The sequence below is a fragment of the Andrena cerasifolii genome, chromosome 2 (assembly GCF_050908995.1).
Source record: "Andrena cerasifolii isolate SP2316 chromosome 2, iyAndCera1_principal, whole genome shotgun sequence".
In the NCBI taxonomy this organism is placed as follows: domain Eukaryota; kingdom Metazoa; phylum Arthropoda; class Insecta; order Hymenoptera; family Andrenidae; genus Andrena; species Andrena cerasifolii.
The window spans coordinates 23368498-23384188 of NC_135119.1; the positions used below are offsets into that span (position 1 = coordinate 23368498).

The following is a 15691-nucleotide window of genomic DNA, read 5'->3' on the forward strand; positions in this document are numbered from 1 at the left end:
CTTCTAACTCCTGCCTGTCGCGGACTGACAATGAGTCCGGCGAAAAGTAGCTGCATAAGCTTTTTATAACACCAACGTGCACCGTGCTTGCCAGACTGGTAGCTTTCAGCAGTCGTAAATAATATAGACAACTCTATTCTTCGGTTGCTTGGATTCTGTAAATAATCTCTTATCAGCGACATTCGGACAAAAACGACGCACCAATTGTCAATTCCATGCAGAAAGCGACAGAGTGTCCTTTCTTTGGATTCCTATCTACAGCTGGTTGCTTGAAGAATTCTAAATCCCTTTACAATCTCGAATGCGAAAATAAACGAACAATCTCCTGCTACAATTTCCGTAGGTGGATAAACATCTCAGTGTACTAGTTATATGAATCAAGTCAATGGCCAAATATACAGGTAAACGCTCCGCTCGCGAGTTACGTAGGTGGACGAACGTATTATCCCTTTGCTAATCAAGTAATTCGCCTTATCTGTTACACAACTGAATAAGCGTTCCACTTGCAACTTACATGGCTGGATAAACATCTCCCCGCTGGTTGCGTAACTAAACAAATATTTTCCTCCGCCAGTTACGCAAGGGGACGAGCATTCTATTCAGTCGGTCGAGGATAGAGTCGTCAAAGCCCACGTTATCGCGACGATTCGATAAAACGAAGGGCAAGTGTGCCGTTTTCAAGGGCCAGCATAGTGGCGCCGCGGGGTACCCGGTGTGTAACAGTGCGGCGTATCAGGGGTTGCATGAATCGGAGGGAGGGGGATGCTCGAGATGCGGCTCGTGGGCTGCGTTTCCTCGAACGGGGAATACATATCGTTTCCACGATCCGATCGTGGGAGAAGGGGTGAGCTGGCCCGGTGACCTAGTTTATTCCCGGGGGTTGAATGAACGGCACTGAACGCGATGACGTCATTCCCGACCTCATTTCCGGTTCCCCGGCACAGCCAGCTATCCCAGCTCCGTCCCGTTGACCCGAAATTTCTCGTGAATCGAAGGACGCTCGTTCATCCCGAGCCATTCTAGCCGGCCATGAATGAATTTTCCGCATGCACGTTGCACGCTGCCCCGGGGAAAAAAACGCTGCGAGCCTCGGGGAATCGGCCATCGCATGCTGCTCCGTGCAGATGGAACGGTGGCCGCGTATAAACAATTCGCGCTCTACTCTGCCTTTTTAGACGCTTTGTTTAAATGCACGAGCTCGTGGGTCCAGCGTACGATGGGGTAGGGCAGATGTCTGTTCGCGGAATTTTAGGGTGAGATTTTGGGAGGCGAGAACCTCGCGCGAAAAGGGGTGGATTTTTCTTTTACGTTGTTGGGGTGGATTTTTCTTTTACGTTGTTGGGGTGGATTTTTCTTTTACGTTGTTGGGGTGGATTTTTCTTTTACGTTGTTGGGGTGGATTTTTCTTTTACGTTGTTGGGGTGGATTTTTCTTTTACGTTGTTGGGGTGGATTTTTCTTTTACGTTGTTGGGGTGGATTTTTCTTTTACGTTGTTGGGGTGGAGGTTGATACTGCACTCCCCAGTTAAACTGTCCTATCTAGCATTTTTTCATTTTTCCAGATATGTTGAAATATTTGTTCCACGCGTCTTTTACCTTTTAAGTAAAGTTAGAAAACTCTACGTGCTTCGTAAAAGTTTATAAACAGTGTAATGTATTTAACCTAACTTATTTCCAAATGGTTATAATATCCTATCTAAAACAATTAATCAATTGGTACGGTAATAATACGTCACCTACCGGTACACCTATTACAAAAAATTATATTAGGCTGTTACGAAATAATGACAACATGTTTTAATTTAAATGAAGGAAAATAAGGACGGTACGAAGTAAATGATAAAACTTCAGTTTTCTCGGTTGTTTCAAAATGTTAGATAGGACATTTTAACTAAAGAGGGCAGGATAGTGGACTCGGAACTTTGGAGGGAAGTTGCTTGACAAACAGGTGGCTGCTAATTCAGCGTCGCGTTTTTACAGGAATAATACCAATTTCGCTGCAATGCGTGCACGCAGTTGGTGCGTTACGTTTACAGGATTGGAATATTCGTTTTGACTGGGAGAATGAACGTACTTACATGTGTGAATTTTAGAGTTAGTTTCGTTTAACAGAGGTAACAGGGGATGGGAAACCTGTTTCAATTTTTCATTGCCCGTAAATTTCACTGCATTGGCGTCATTATGTGGATCGACCTCCTAAAAATTCATGATCTGTTGTAAAAATTTTACTACACCGCTATGAAAGCTTATTTATCGCCATGTATCCAACCAGGCACTAAAGGGGGTCGTACAGTTTCACATAAGGTTCTCATCGACTGAAATCCACTTGTATTCAATTACGTACTGATCAAATGCATCCACTGTGACCCACAAATCAGGCCTTTTTTAGCCTCTTTTTGGTCCCACGATTTTGGAACGGAATTTTGTGCCAAATGATACCTTATTATGAGACATCAATCACAACAAACTTTCGAGTTGAGATGACAATTACTTAGTTTCTGGGATATGGAAGGTCAAAGAAGTGGAAATTCGTTAACGCGTCAACCCATACGTTTCGATGTACGAACTTCTACGTCAGTCCGATAATTTAAACAATTTTTTCCAGGCGTTTTGATGACTGCTAACAACGAATTTGAACTTTGATTTTCAAAATTCACGAAAAAAGAAATAAAAATCAAGAAATATAAATGTCTGTGTAGTGGGTGTTTTTTTTAAATATATCGTCCACCATATTGAATCGGCCATTATGAGTTTTACTGACTACTAACAATAAATTTGAATTTAGATTTTCAAAATTCACGAAAAAAGAAATAAAAATTAAGAAATATAAATATCTGTGTACATAGTTGGTGATTTTTTTAATATATCGCCCACCACGTTGAATCGGTCATTGTGAACTTTGAAAATCTATGTTCAAATTCATTGTTAGCTGTCAGCAAAACTTACAATGGCCGATGCAATATGGTGGACGATATTAAAAAAACACAGTCATTTATATTTCATGATTTTGATTTTTTTTTCTCGCGAATTTTGAAAATCTAAGTTCAAATTCGTTGTTAGCAAAACTCCTGGAAATAATTGTTTAACCTTTAGAGGGCCGGGCTGGACACTATAGTAGCCACCTAAGAATTTGGATATTTTGCCGGCCATTTTGGTGGTATATATACACAATTTTTAAGTAAATAAAATTTACAATTTCAATGTAAAAATCCCGGCCCTCTAAAGCTTAACGAATTTTCACTTCTTTGACCTCCCATATCTCAGAAACTATTTGTCACCTGAACTTGAAAATTTCGTGTGATTGATGTCTCATCATAAGGTATCGTATCGCATAAAATTCAATTCCAAAATCGTGGGACCAAAAAGAGGCTATTTTTGGGTCTCTCTTTATACACGACTCGATAGTTTATATGTTGAGACTTATATGAAAAAAAAATCCTCCCAATTGTTTCTCACCCTTTATTAACCAAAATACAATTATTCACGACTGAGCTCTAGATGAAAATACAAGGAACAAACTAATCTATCTCCTATCCACATTGCTGTCTGCGATTCTGTCCGCTTCTCAAGGAAATGCACAAGTGAAAAATGGTGATACGGAGGAAAAGCTCGACGCTGTCGGGGCTCATCATTTTTGAAGGGTCTCACTTTCATAGTGTTGCCTCTCGACAGAAGGTTTACATTGTAACGCGATGCCCATTGTCCTCGGGGATCACTTTCCTCTACAAGATTTACAACCGCGGTGCTGAAATTGAACGAAACCTCTCTCAGACTCGTAGCAACTGCTGCGGACTGAAATTCGCGAAAATATCCATACTCGTACGATTCTGATTTGCCACATACGCCCCTGGGAAAAATACAAAAATTATCCTATATTCGCGTACTCCACGGTACATTGCCCAACGCCTCGTCAAATGTGATAAGAAGCAACAAACTGATTCGTAAGAATTCTGATTAACAAATATTTCATACTTGAACAGAGATAGGACCAGCAAGAACAGTAACAAAGGAATCAAATTTAAATGGCTATTCTGAGAAAAATCAATTTATTTACTTCGCGAGGGTGAAGGGTGAAAACACCCCTAGCACAGCCCTGATCTTCCAAGTCCATTGAAGGTGTTGGTGTCAGCCAGGCTTTTGAAGCTTCGCTTGTTAACGAAGTCGATTGTCCAGTGAAATATACACCATGAATCGCGTGTATACCTGCTGCAGCCACCTTTTCATCCCATGGCGGTACAGGTGTCGTTTCAGGTACCAAGTCCACAAATCACGAGCGTGCCAAATCGAGCCAAAAGCTTTCTCTACCAGGGACAGGTCTGCCCGGCTCGGCATTGTTGCTCCTCGGAAGAAGAATCGTCCGAAAAGAAGCACCCCCCGAACATTTTCGAGGTCGGATGAACCGTACGATTTTCACGGGACTCGAGGTGCAACCGATACGCGTGACGAAAATACCTTTTCCAGCTTTCCAGCTGCACCACCTGTGATCTTACCTGCCTCACGAAATTCTACAAGATCCAAAGGTCCATCGTCCATCTTCGGAAAGAAATGTATTTTCAGACAAACCTTAGAAACAGAGTTGGGCAAAATGTAATCAAATTACAAATTACGATTAAAATGTAATTGTGTAATTGACTACACATTATTTTCTGTAATCGTTAACTTAGGTAGTTGGCCACAATTTTGTCAACTACCTAAATGATTACAGAAAATAATGTGTAGTCAATTACACAATTACATTTTAATCGTAATTTGTAATTTGTAATCGTAATTTTAATCGTTAACTTAGGTAGTTGGCCACAATTTTGTCAACTACCTAAATGATTACAGAAAATAATGTGTAGTCAATTACACAATTAAATTTTAATCGTAATTTGTAATTTGTAATCGTAATTTTAATCGTTAACTTAGGTAGTTGGCCACAATTTTGTCAACTACCTAAATGATTACAGAAAATAATGTGTAGTCAATTACACAATTACATTTTAATCGTAATTTGTAATTTCTAATCGTAATTTTAATCGTTAACTTAGGTAGTTGGCCACAATTTTGTCAACTACCTAAATGATTACAGAAAATAATGTGTAGTCAATTACACAATTACATTTTAATCGTAATTTGTAATTTGTAATCGTAATTTTAATCGTTAACTTAGGTAGTTGGCCACAATTTTGTCAACTACCTAAATGATTACAGAAAATAAGGTGTAGTCAATTACACAATTACATTTTAATCGTAATTTGTAATTTGTAATCGTAATTTTAATCGTTAACTTAGGTAGTTGGCCACAATTTTGTCAACTACCTAAATGATTACAGAAAATAATGTGTAGTCAATTACACAATTACATTTTAATCGTAATTTGTAATCGTAATTTTAATCGTTAACTTAGGTAGTTGGCCACAATTTTGTCAACTACCTAAATGATTACAGAAAATAAGGTGTAGTCAATTACACAATTACATTTTAATCGTAATTTGTAATTTGTAATCGTAATTTTAATCGTTAACTTAGGTAGTTGGCCACAATTTTGTCAACTACCTAAATGATTACAGAAAATAATGTGTAGTCAATTACACAATTACATTTTAATCGTAATTTGTAATCGTAATTTTAATCGTTAATTTAGGTAGTTGGCCACAATTTTGTCAACTACCTAAATGATTACAGAAAATAATGTGTAGTCAATTACACAATTACATTTTAATCGTAATTTGTAATTTATAATCGTAATTTTAATCGTTAACTTAGGTAGTTGGCCACAATTTTGTCAACTACCTAAATGATTACAGAAAATAATGTCTAGTCAATTACACAATTACATTTTAATCGTAATTTGTAATCGTAATTTTAATCGTTAATTTAGGTAGTTGGCCACAATTTTGTCAACTACCTAAATGATTACAGAAAATAATGTGTAGTCAATTACACAATTACATTTTAATCGTAATTTGTAATTTATAATCGTAATTTTAATCGTTAACTTAGGTAGTTGGCCACAATTTTGTCAACTACCTAAATGATTACAGAAAATAATGTCTAGTCAATTACACAATTACATTTTAATCGTAATTTGTAATTTGTACTCGTAATTTTAATCGTTAACTTAGGTAGTTGGCCACAATTTTGTCAACTACCTAAATGATTGCAGAAAATAATGTGTAGTCAATTACACAATTACATTTTAATCGTAATTTGTAATTTGTAATCGTAATTTTAATCGTTAACTTAGGTAGTTGGCCACAATTTTGTCAACTACCTAAATGATTACAGAAAATAATGTGTAGTCAATTACACAATTACATTTAATCGTAATTTGTAATTAGATTAAATTTTGCCCAACTCTGTTCAGAAGCAATTAAGAATTTTCTATACAAAATCGACTAAGTAGTGCTCCCGTTATTTCCCCAAACTAAAAAAGATGCCATTTTTGAATTGTTCCCACCAACCTAACGCTTTATCAGAATTTACAATCCTCGATCGCAAATTAAATAGACACTGGGATTTCGTCTCGTTGCGTTTGTTCTCCAAGCTATTAGCTCGTGAGTAGGCGCTCGCGAGCATTCGGCGAATAATGTCGGCGCACGGCACCAATATATAAACATGAATCTCGCAATAGGGATATAAATGTTAGATAACTGGCCAACGCGGTTTAGTACGGCCGTGTGTCTGCGACAGGCACGATGGAATTTTTGAGCTTCAACGTGGCGAGCAAGACACTCGATCTGAAAAAGCGTAAGGACCTGCCTGTACCTAAACAGGACGAAGTACGAGTCAGAGTAGCGTACGCTGGCATCTGCGGGACCGATCTTCACATACTAGACGTGCGTCGTTACCATAACGGTTTAAATATTTCTTCATTATTACCTCCAACACAAGTCTCGCATGAACTGCATGTGCCTTTATTTACATTAAAAAATAACATGCCTTTTTCGTCGATGCACGCAAGTGATTATATATCAGAGATGTCCACCAGATTGCATATAATAATATTTCTAAACTTTGCGTACCATGTCGGTGCCATCAATTTTAGCTCCGTTTCATTTGGATATCAAGCAGTTTTATTTTCGTACGATTCGAAGCCCGCGTAAAATTCACGTCGCGTTTCACTGTGCGTTTCGCATCCCCGCCGCGGCTTCTTCCCGTCCATCCGACTTCCGAGCTGTCGCAGCAGATTTAATACCCCAATTTCCATTCGCCCACGACCAGCGCCTCGGTTTTATCGTTCGATTTACATATTTCGAATACCCGTTCGAAATGAAATGCAAACTCGACGCGTATCTGTACGCGGCAAGAACAATCCCCGTCGACGTGTTTCGCGTGGCCCCGCGGACAGAGTTCCCTGGCTTTTATCTAACGTTACGTGACTTGAAGAGCTTGTACACCGATTAATGGCTCGTGCCCGTGCCACGGAAAAGCGTCGCGTAATTTCTTAACACGTATGGTAAGTACAAGTATTTAAAAGCAACAGAGATTACGGCCCCGCTGTACAACGTGCTTGTTGATAAATATTAACCGAGCACAGTGTCGGCTGTTCGCAATGCGAACGTGTTGTTGCGCTGGTGATTGAACTGATTGGAATATTCCCGCGATAAGTAATAATTTTCATATCTCTCGCTGGCTTAGGTTCTTGCGAAACTAAATATGTAACATCTGTTGAAAGAGCAAGTAAGTAACGTGTTCTAAATTTGTCTCGATTTACATTTGAGTTATTTCATAATTTAGGAGGAGGAAGCAACTAACAGAGGTAAATGAAAATATAAATAATTAAATAATAGAAGCACTCTGCATTTTATTTAACACTTTCATACTTAACTTACACAGCATGTTAGCTTTTAAATGGAGCTTCAGGTACCCCTCTAAATTAGCCGCAGGACCAATTAGTCCTTCGAATGATTAAGGGGTTATGCCTAGTCAGCTTTCGAAAAAGAACGCGAGATTCGGGAATTTTTTGTGCAACATCTACTGTATATTTTTTTTACAACTATTCGCTTATTTTAAATGTACATATATGCAGCAACTCTCAGTAATTTTGTTATAGAAAAACATTAAAAAATGAATAAATAACAGCCATTCTCGCGGAAGCTGTTTTAATATCGGTGAGCAAGATATTTCGGAAACCGCTGTATCGATTGACCTAAACGTTTGCAGACTTCTTTTATATACCAAAGACTAGTAGATGAACGAAGGATTTTTTATTTGAACAAGAACTCTATTTTTAATTAACGAGAAACAATTCAGGCATAGAAAAAACCTGGCTTTGCGTTAAACCGCCGTCATTTTGTTAAAAATTAACTTTTTGAAAAAGCCTTCGTTCATCTACTGAATTCAACCATACATTAACCAGAATATTTTTGAATTTTTAATTTTACATGACTCCGATCAGAGAAAACTTGCTAACCGCACAGCGCCTTTATCAAAACAGCTTCAGCGAGAATGGCTGTTATTCGTTTATTTTTTAATGTTTTTATATAACAAAATTACTGAAAGATACTCCATACATGTACTTTTAAAATAAGCGAATAGTTGTATAAAAAATATACAGTAGATATTCCACAAAAAAATTCGGGAAATCGCGATCTTTTTCGAAAGCTGACTAGGCATAACTCCTTAAACAGGAAAATCCCTACCTCGTATTAATTGCAAAGAACTCTATTGTTTAGGGATCGTTCCCATGCAAATCGGAAGGTTCTTTGACGCTCGGCCATGAATTTTCGGGCACGATCGACGCCGTTGGATCGGCAGTCAGGAGCTTGAAAGTCGGCCAAAAAGTCGTGGTCGACCCGAACAGCGGCTGCAACACGTGCGATTACTGCCACAACGGGAATTACCACTTTTGCAGCGTCGGTGGCATAAACAACACGATTGGAATCTACAGGGATGGCGGTTGGGCCACCCACGCTCTCATACCGGAGACGCAGGTTCGCGCCGGTTCCAACGGCGTTCATTTTTCCATCGAGCCTCGTCGAGGTTTAAAAGCGCGTTTAGAGAAGCTATTACTGTACAGTTTCACTACATCTCTGTGAACTTTCGCTGGGGCTCGTTACAACCCCGTTAGGTGAAAGGGCTAACAGGGGTGCAACCCTTACGTCGCGCGTCATCCAAGTCTATTTAGTAAAATAGATTGCTCGTCTATTTCAACGTGCATTTAATTCTGTCGAAGAGGACGAATATAGAAGAATAAGCTAGAGAGCTTCCTTCAAATGCTTTTATATTCTTATCGGTTTAAGGTCCACTTGTTACCCGACGGAGTCGACATGAGCCAAGCCGCGCTCACCGAGCCACTCTCGTGCCTGGCGCACGGCTGGGATAAGATTAATCCTGTTAACGTAGGTCTTAACGTGCTTGTAATTGGCGCGGGAATAATTGGACTTCTGTGGGCTTGCTTGCTGCACTTGCACGGGCTCAGGAGAACCGTGACGGTCAGCGAGCCCCAGGAGAAACGGCGGAAGATGTTACCGAAACTTGGTAATTATACTCCCAGCACACGGCCAACCGTGTGGATGAGAACGCAGTGATAGTGTCCAATACGCTGTAACAAATCCATATGTCGACGTGTAATCAAAGTTACATTTAACAGATTTGGATTACGAGGTGAAGAGCCCGGAACAATTGAAGGAGGGATTCGACCTGGTCGTCGATTGCAGCGGTTCAGGCCCAGCTATGGAAGCAGCTGTACCCTTGATAAGACGAGGCGGTCGCTTATGCATCTTTGGTGTCGCCAGTCCTAAAGCGAAGTTGACCATCGAGCCATTCCAGGTAGTCACTGAATCACTACTGTGCGTCGTCACTTTCCAGATACTTGAATCACCTTCCTGGTAACGACTCCTCTACCAGAACATTCGAAGAGAACAATTAATGGAATTTCCGTTTCTCGGCAGGTTTACATGAAGGAGCTGAATATCGTGGGTGTAAATATAAACCCTTTCACATTCCCCAAGGGACTGGCTTTATTACAGGCGATGGCCGATAGATACCTTAATTACGATAAACTGGGCATCAAAATATATCCTCTGCGCGATTATCGCGAGGCGTTGGTAGCACTGAGGCAAGGAGACATCAGCAAAGCGGTCTTCAAATTGTGAAATCATTAGACAATTATCGAAATAATAAAATGCTGAAGGACTCTGTAATCATCTCGTTTAATTGACTTCGCCCCGAACAGATGTCATGGAGATAAACACAAGGCTGAGTTTCGAGGCAATTGTCGTTTATTAAAGTTCACATTAGTGTAGAAGTAAATATAAAAATGCAAACTCGTAGAAAGGTCATACAAAATCTTACATATTGAGATTCTATGCTCCTACCCTTATAATATCGCGGATGCGTCTGAAAGAGACGGAAAGAAGATAATCCCTGTTATGAGTATGCAGTCTATGTGCTACGTAACAAACACATAAAATATCCTAGTCACAATCGTATAATAATTTCGTGTACAATATACAACCGTCACTCTAGGATCCTACGAACAAATTATACGCTCCGTAACACGATCAAGGTACTAACGTGTATATCAACTTCTTCGTTCTTCTTCTTCTCTCTTTTTTTTTGTTCATTTGCCGAACTTTATATAACAAGGCAGCTATAAAGTATTACTACTGTGACTTCTAATAGAGAATAGAGCATCAACAAGTATTTCAGTGATTAAGTTGTATTGCTGCATTTTTGAGCTCCTACCAGCTTGTGTCTGGAAGGCGGTATTGATATATTCGTAACATTATTATCAATCACTTCCTTTGTGTTTATCAGTTGCACTGATACATGAAAGGACCACATAATAATATATGTATATATATATATATTTATCAAACTATTGTTACGCAATATTAAATTTTTTTTTCTCTTTCACTATGCATCACTATGTACTTCAATCTGGAATGTTAGTTTGTACCTTGCCAACATCTCTTATAAAGCTGGCCCCTAATAGTTTTATATATTTGCTAATATACTTCAATTTCGGTTGTAAATAACTACAAAAATAATCATCTAAGAAGAGTTAAAAACAAATCAGGCCCCTAGAAGTTATCTTATGATGTGTCTAGTATCTATTGTATACGCTGAACCACAGTACTATCAACAGCCACTTCGACAAGCTGCACTGACTCGCTGCTGCCCACCGGAGTCCAGGGTAATTAATATTTGGCGTAGAAATTTCTGAAAATCATCCAGACACATTTTATTGTACATACACGGCGAGACGGCTTGATTGGATGTTTTAAATAGCAAGCCCGAGGAAGCATACGATGCGAACGAATGTATACTTCGGATAACATACCTTATAACAACTGTAAGAAATAAAACTACGACTACCAATGGTCCTGAAGAGATTGGCATTACTCCAGCCCCATAATGGGCTTGACCACAAGCTGGTGGACACACGGGGACAATGGTTTCTGCGCAAAGAAACAAGGAATGTCTAGAACATGCTAGCTACAGAACTAAATAAATGAACGCATGAGAAATCAAATTGCTGAATGGGATCGTGGCTTGCGAATGTTCAAATTAAATAGACCTATGACATTTAAAGGGGAATATCAAATATTCTCATGCACAAACAATTAATGCGTATACATTTATCTAGCCAACATTGCAATTAGGAGAACGAAGTCAGTACCATGCCCGGATGGAAAGAAGTCGGTTGAAATTTCACAGGGGCAAGAGGAGGAGTTCTTCGCTCGCACTGGCTCCCGCCGCCAGTGTCCCGTTTGCTTACTTCGTATTCGTCGACGTTGTCGCGCCGGCCAATAGGAATATACTATTCGGACCTGATATTCAGACCCTAGAGTTTCTCAACCGACTTTCCATCCAGGCACAGTACATATATATAATTCCATTCCAACTATGATGTATTCACATAAAGCTCGCGATACGTACCAAATAATTCAAGTTTCGTTTCTGCGGTTCCCAATTTATTAGCAGCCCTGCACACATACTCTCCGTATTGTCTCTTTTCGATCGTAATCACTCGAATCGTTGTATCGGTAAATTGGTCCGCTGTTGCAAAATGTGATACGCTGTAATGCTGATTGTTCGACAATTGAACATCGTCCTTCAACCATGTAATAGCTGGTGGAGGATAAGCCTCTACGTGACACTCCAAATCCATATCGTACTGTAAGGCTTGACCGAGTCGAGGTCTAGGCGCCGTGATCACAGGTGAAAATTCAACTTCGACGTTGATATTACGTCTAGCACCGCGCCCTACCCCATTTTCAGCGACGCAATAGTACGTTCCTCGGTCTTCTTTGCGGATCGCTGGGATTTTCAATGTATTTCCGCTGGAATGTTCTGATTTCAGAAAACAGTTCGTACAAGTATTTTGAGCAATGCGAAATTGATTATCTACCGGTAAATCGATCCACCAGTCGGTAAAATGGCATTGTTCTCCCTGCGCCACGAGATTCTCGGCGTAGGAAATCCACCGGCGTAACAATCGAGCTGCACCGGTTGCCCCTCGCTGACGACGAGAGATCTAGTCGAGTTATCGCTTATAATTGGTGGTCTGCGGACTTGTAGCTCGACGTTTGCGGCTACGTAATTATTCAAAGATATCAGAACTTTGCACTGATAAAATCCAGCGTCAGTTTCTTGTATATCTTTTACCTAGAGCATTCGTCGGGTCAATATTTTTTTATCAAAAAATACCAAAGCTTGCTACATAAATCCGAAACAAAATTACCTGCAATATAAAGGTGGACGTAGCCTCGTCGTACCTAAGAGCGAATCTAGTATCCCTTATAATTAAAGAGCTACCATGCGAAAGTGGCAATTGGTCATTGGCGATATCTTTATTAATCTTTGTCCACACGACTGGATATTCCTGAGCATATTGAACGGAGCAGCGAAACTCTACAGTTTCGCCGATGTCTTTAATTTGTTCCTGAGAGATGTACGATATTGTTGGTGTACGTTGACCCTTGACTGAAAAGACAAGACAGTGAAATCTTCTGATACAAATACTTAGCGTTGGAGATCAGAATACTAGATGCACCGGATCGTAAAACGAGTAAATACGAAATGCAATCCAATATGTGACCTTGCGTTATCACATCACATTTATTAGAATGCACAATCGGTTCGGTAAACATTAAATTGCGTAAAAGGGTTATCGGTATTCCGCTCCATCGATCACCCCTCGATAAAGACGCGAGCTTGTGAGAGAACATGAAAATTCTACTACGTACAGGATAGTACGTGCGAATAAATCGTTTGTTTATTTACCTGCTTGAAAAACGGCGAGCGCCAATACTGTATAAACAATCTTCATTATGACACACCCAGTACTGGTCTAACAACGCCCGAATAACGTTCACCTTTTTTTCTGTTGCGACGCTTCGTTGCTAGTGTTCCACAACGCCATCAGAGGTCTCCTAACACTTATTATTTCTCACAAGTACCTACTCACGATCACGATCTTAAGTACGACCAGGGTTGCCAGGAGGAGAAACATGGCCGTGAAGAGGGAGAATTCTTCCGGCAATACAACTTCCAGCAACCTCTAATTATCTCGAGCATCTGAGGCAGGATCTGTCCGCGTCATTCCCTCTGACGAATCTGTAGAGGATGCCCCAGACAGAAATCGGGCCTCCTCTCCACCATTCCATTTCCTTTTGTCCCTGCAGCCTTTCAACTCTCCAGGTAGCTGAAAAAGCTGGGTCCTGGGCCTTTTAGGCTCGGTGGACGCCGGAAATTGGGACTATTTAAGTCCCAACTGTTCGTCCAGCAGCGGCAGTTCTGGACGTTACGCTGACTTGTATATGTTACATAATATATCCACTGGTTTCTTGTTTCATCGGACATGAACTCCCGAACATGCACTATAGATACTCCCGTATCACTTGTACTTAGGGATAGCCTTTAAATTATCTAAGGCTTTTTGGGGGGAGGGGGTCGCGAATTTCTTACGATTTCTTACAAGGGGGAGGGGGGAGTCAGGTAGCGTCTTACGTAATATTTTTTAACCTAATTTTCAATAAGTACAAATTCTATCATTAACGTTCCAGAAAAGTAGTTTTAGTTTAAATTTCCCGAAACCGAGTTTTGAATGAATTATATAAACCTTTAAAAGAATTTTAATAACTGAAAAAATTAAATGTGAAAAATATTACGTAAGGAGGGGGTTGGGATATCAAATCTTACGAATTCTTATGCTAGGGCAGGGAGGGGGTAAGAATTCGCCAAAATTACCCTTACGTAGTTCCCTCGTGGGAACAAAATTGTTGCGAAACGATCTAAGATAACGGTAATTTATATATCGTCGCGTTGTTGTCAAATCAACGCGAGTAGACGGGGATCAGAAGGAAGTAATGCTCACAGGTGTTTGTTGATATGACAAAAACAGATATGACGAATAACGCGTTGACTTTCAGGCATTTTGCTATTTAGAATTGTTCACTGAAAGACATCATTTAAGTTCAATACGAATATCACATTCGTACCGCCACATTCGCGCAGCAGTAATAAATTAAAACTAGTGCAAATTAAACGGACAATGATTTAAAAACAGATGATTTGGTCCTGGCAAAGTAGAAAGAGAGTTTATGAATAAATCCTGATTAATAGATGGCGATACTTATAAACGTTGCAAAGTGATGAAGATGGATCGGAACATAACAGGATTTATAATACGTACGTTACTTACAAGCTAACAATTAAGTATAAGGAAACATCACTAGTGATAAAAATTTTCTATCAATTATTTTTTTACAACTATTATTTTACGTGACTTTCAAGTGCGCCCTGTTACGAAGGTTGGGTTATTTAGGTTATGGATAGTACGAGGAATCTAGTTCTGTACTATTTCAGGAACGGCGGGTGTACTAAACCTCGTAACTAGTTCAAGACAAACTTATTGCCATCAGTACACGCGTAATGTCATCTTGGCAATGAAGAAACTGGAGCGCCCTAGAAATAGGACTATGCACACCCTTCGTAATATATTGTTATCCTGCTACAATCTCCCCTCACGATCGCTACGACCGCAACATAATGACCATACTCCGGACGAGGGAAATTAGACTTTACAATTCCAATATGTAAATTTTATTAATATCCGTAATTACAATTTACGTGCTAACGTGAATTATAATTGTAGCCCTCAGCTTTTATACTTATTCGCACAGTTACCGGTATACAAAACCGTGTAACCATAGGTCACATACAACTGCCACAGACGAGCTGGCCTGTGTAGACCCCCCAAACCGGTGACAGAGAAATGCATCGGTTGATAGGTCCATCCTATACCTCGTCTGCGCAACTACACCACTTTTTTATTTCCTCGAGTGTGCACAGACTATAGGGGAGACCGGGGCAAAGTGAACCTCGGGGTAAAATTCGCTTTCTTAATTTATTCTTTAATAGAATATATTTACAAATTTGGTGACGTAATAAATGCGCGTAATGCCACAATGATAATTATTCACATTCAGATATCGCAAGATGGAAATTCATTTAAAAAATTAAAAATGAAGTTTCAGAGACTTCCAATTGGTTTTCTTTTCAATTTAGCTTTTTGGATAAATGAGTCTGAAATGTGTTATTTTAACTCCAAATTCTTTCTGCGTGATCTAGTATCGTCGCGACACGCGCACACGCGCCCATTGCTCCGCCGGTGTTTCAAGTTCGCGAGAGAGCCGATCGGTAATTGCACTGTACAGACACGATACCTAACGTATGTGTGTTGTGATCATTCCGT

General features: G+C 39.7%; 2 protein-coding genes across 3 annotated transcripts; one reads left to right on the plus strand and one right to left on the minus strand.

The window, feature by feature from the left end:
- Window positions 1-6642: 6642 nt before the first annotated feature.
- On the plus strand, window positions 6643-10130 carry LOC143378450 (uncharacterized). The gene is made up of 5 exons (XM_076830159.1): window positions 6643-6821; window positions 8661-8918; window positions 9228-9465; window positions 9578-9756; window positions 9879-10130. The coding sequence occupies exons 1-5, from the start codon at window positions 6681-6683 to the stop codon at window positions 10080-10082; spliced, it is 1020 nt and encodes a 339-aa protein (XP_076686274.1). The 5' UTR covers window positions 6643-6680; the 3' UTR covers window positions 10083-10130.
- Window positions 10131-10190: 60 nt separating this feature from the next.
- Lac (septate junction protein lachesin) lies at window positions 10191-13375 on the minus strand. Of its 2 annotated transcripts, XM_076830157.1 has the most exons (6): window positions 13219-13375; window positions 12677-12918; window positions 12344-12600; window positions 11872-12275; window positions 11273-11390; window positions 10191-11151 (listed from the first exon to the last, which is right to left on the minus strand). In XM_076830157.1, the coding sequence occupies exons 1-6, from the start codon at window positions 13262-13264 to the stop codon at window positions 11130-11132; spliced, it is 1089 nt and encodes a 362-aa protein (XP_076686272.1). In that variant the 5' UTR covers window positions 13265-13375; the 3' UTR covers window positions 10191-11129. The 2 variants fall into 2 exon arrangements, with proteins under 2 accessions (XP_076686272.1, XP_076686273.1); XM_076830158.1 differs by lacking the exon at window positions 11273-11390.
- Between the last annotated feature and the right edge of the window lie 2316 nt (window positions 13376-15691).

Excerpts from the sequence above, each read along its gene's own strand:
- LOC143378450 (XM_076830159.1), top strand. The coding sequence starts at position 6,681 with ATGGAATTTTTGAGCTTCAACGTGGCGAGCAAGACACTCGATCTGAAA. Across the intron at positions 6,822-8,660 it reads CCGATCTTCACATACTAGAC|GGATCGTTCCCATGCAAATC; the intron begins GTGCGTCGTTAC and ends TCTATTGTTTAG. Across the intron at positions 9,466-9,577 it reads GAAGATGTTACCGAAACTTG|ATTTGGATTACGAGGTGAAG; the intron begins GTAATTATACTC and ends TACATTTAACAG.
- Lac (XM_076830157.1), bottom strand. The coding sequence starts at position 13,264 with ATGAAGATTGTTTATACAGTATTGGCGCTCGCCGTTTTTCAAGCAG. Across the intron at positions 12,919-13,218 it reads GCTCGCCGTTTTTCAAGCAG|TCAAGGGTCAACGTACACCA; the intron begins GTAAATAAACAA and ends TTGTCTTTTCAG. Across the intron at positions 12,601-12,676 it reads CGTCCACCTTTATATTGCAG|GTAAAAGATATACAAGAAAC; the intron begins GTAATTTTGTTT and ends CGAATGCTCTAG.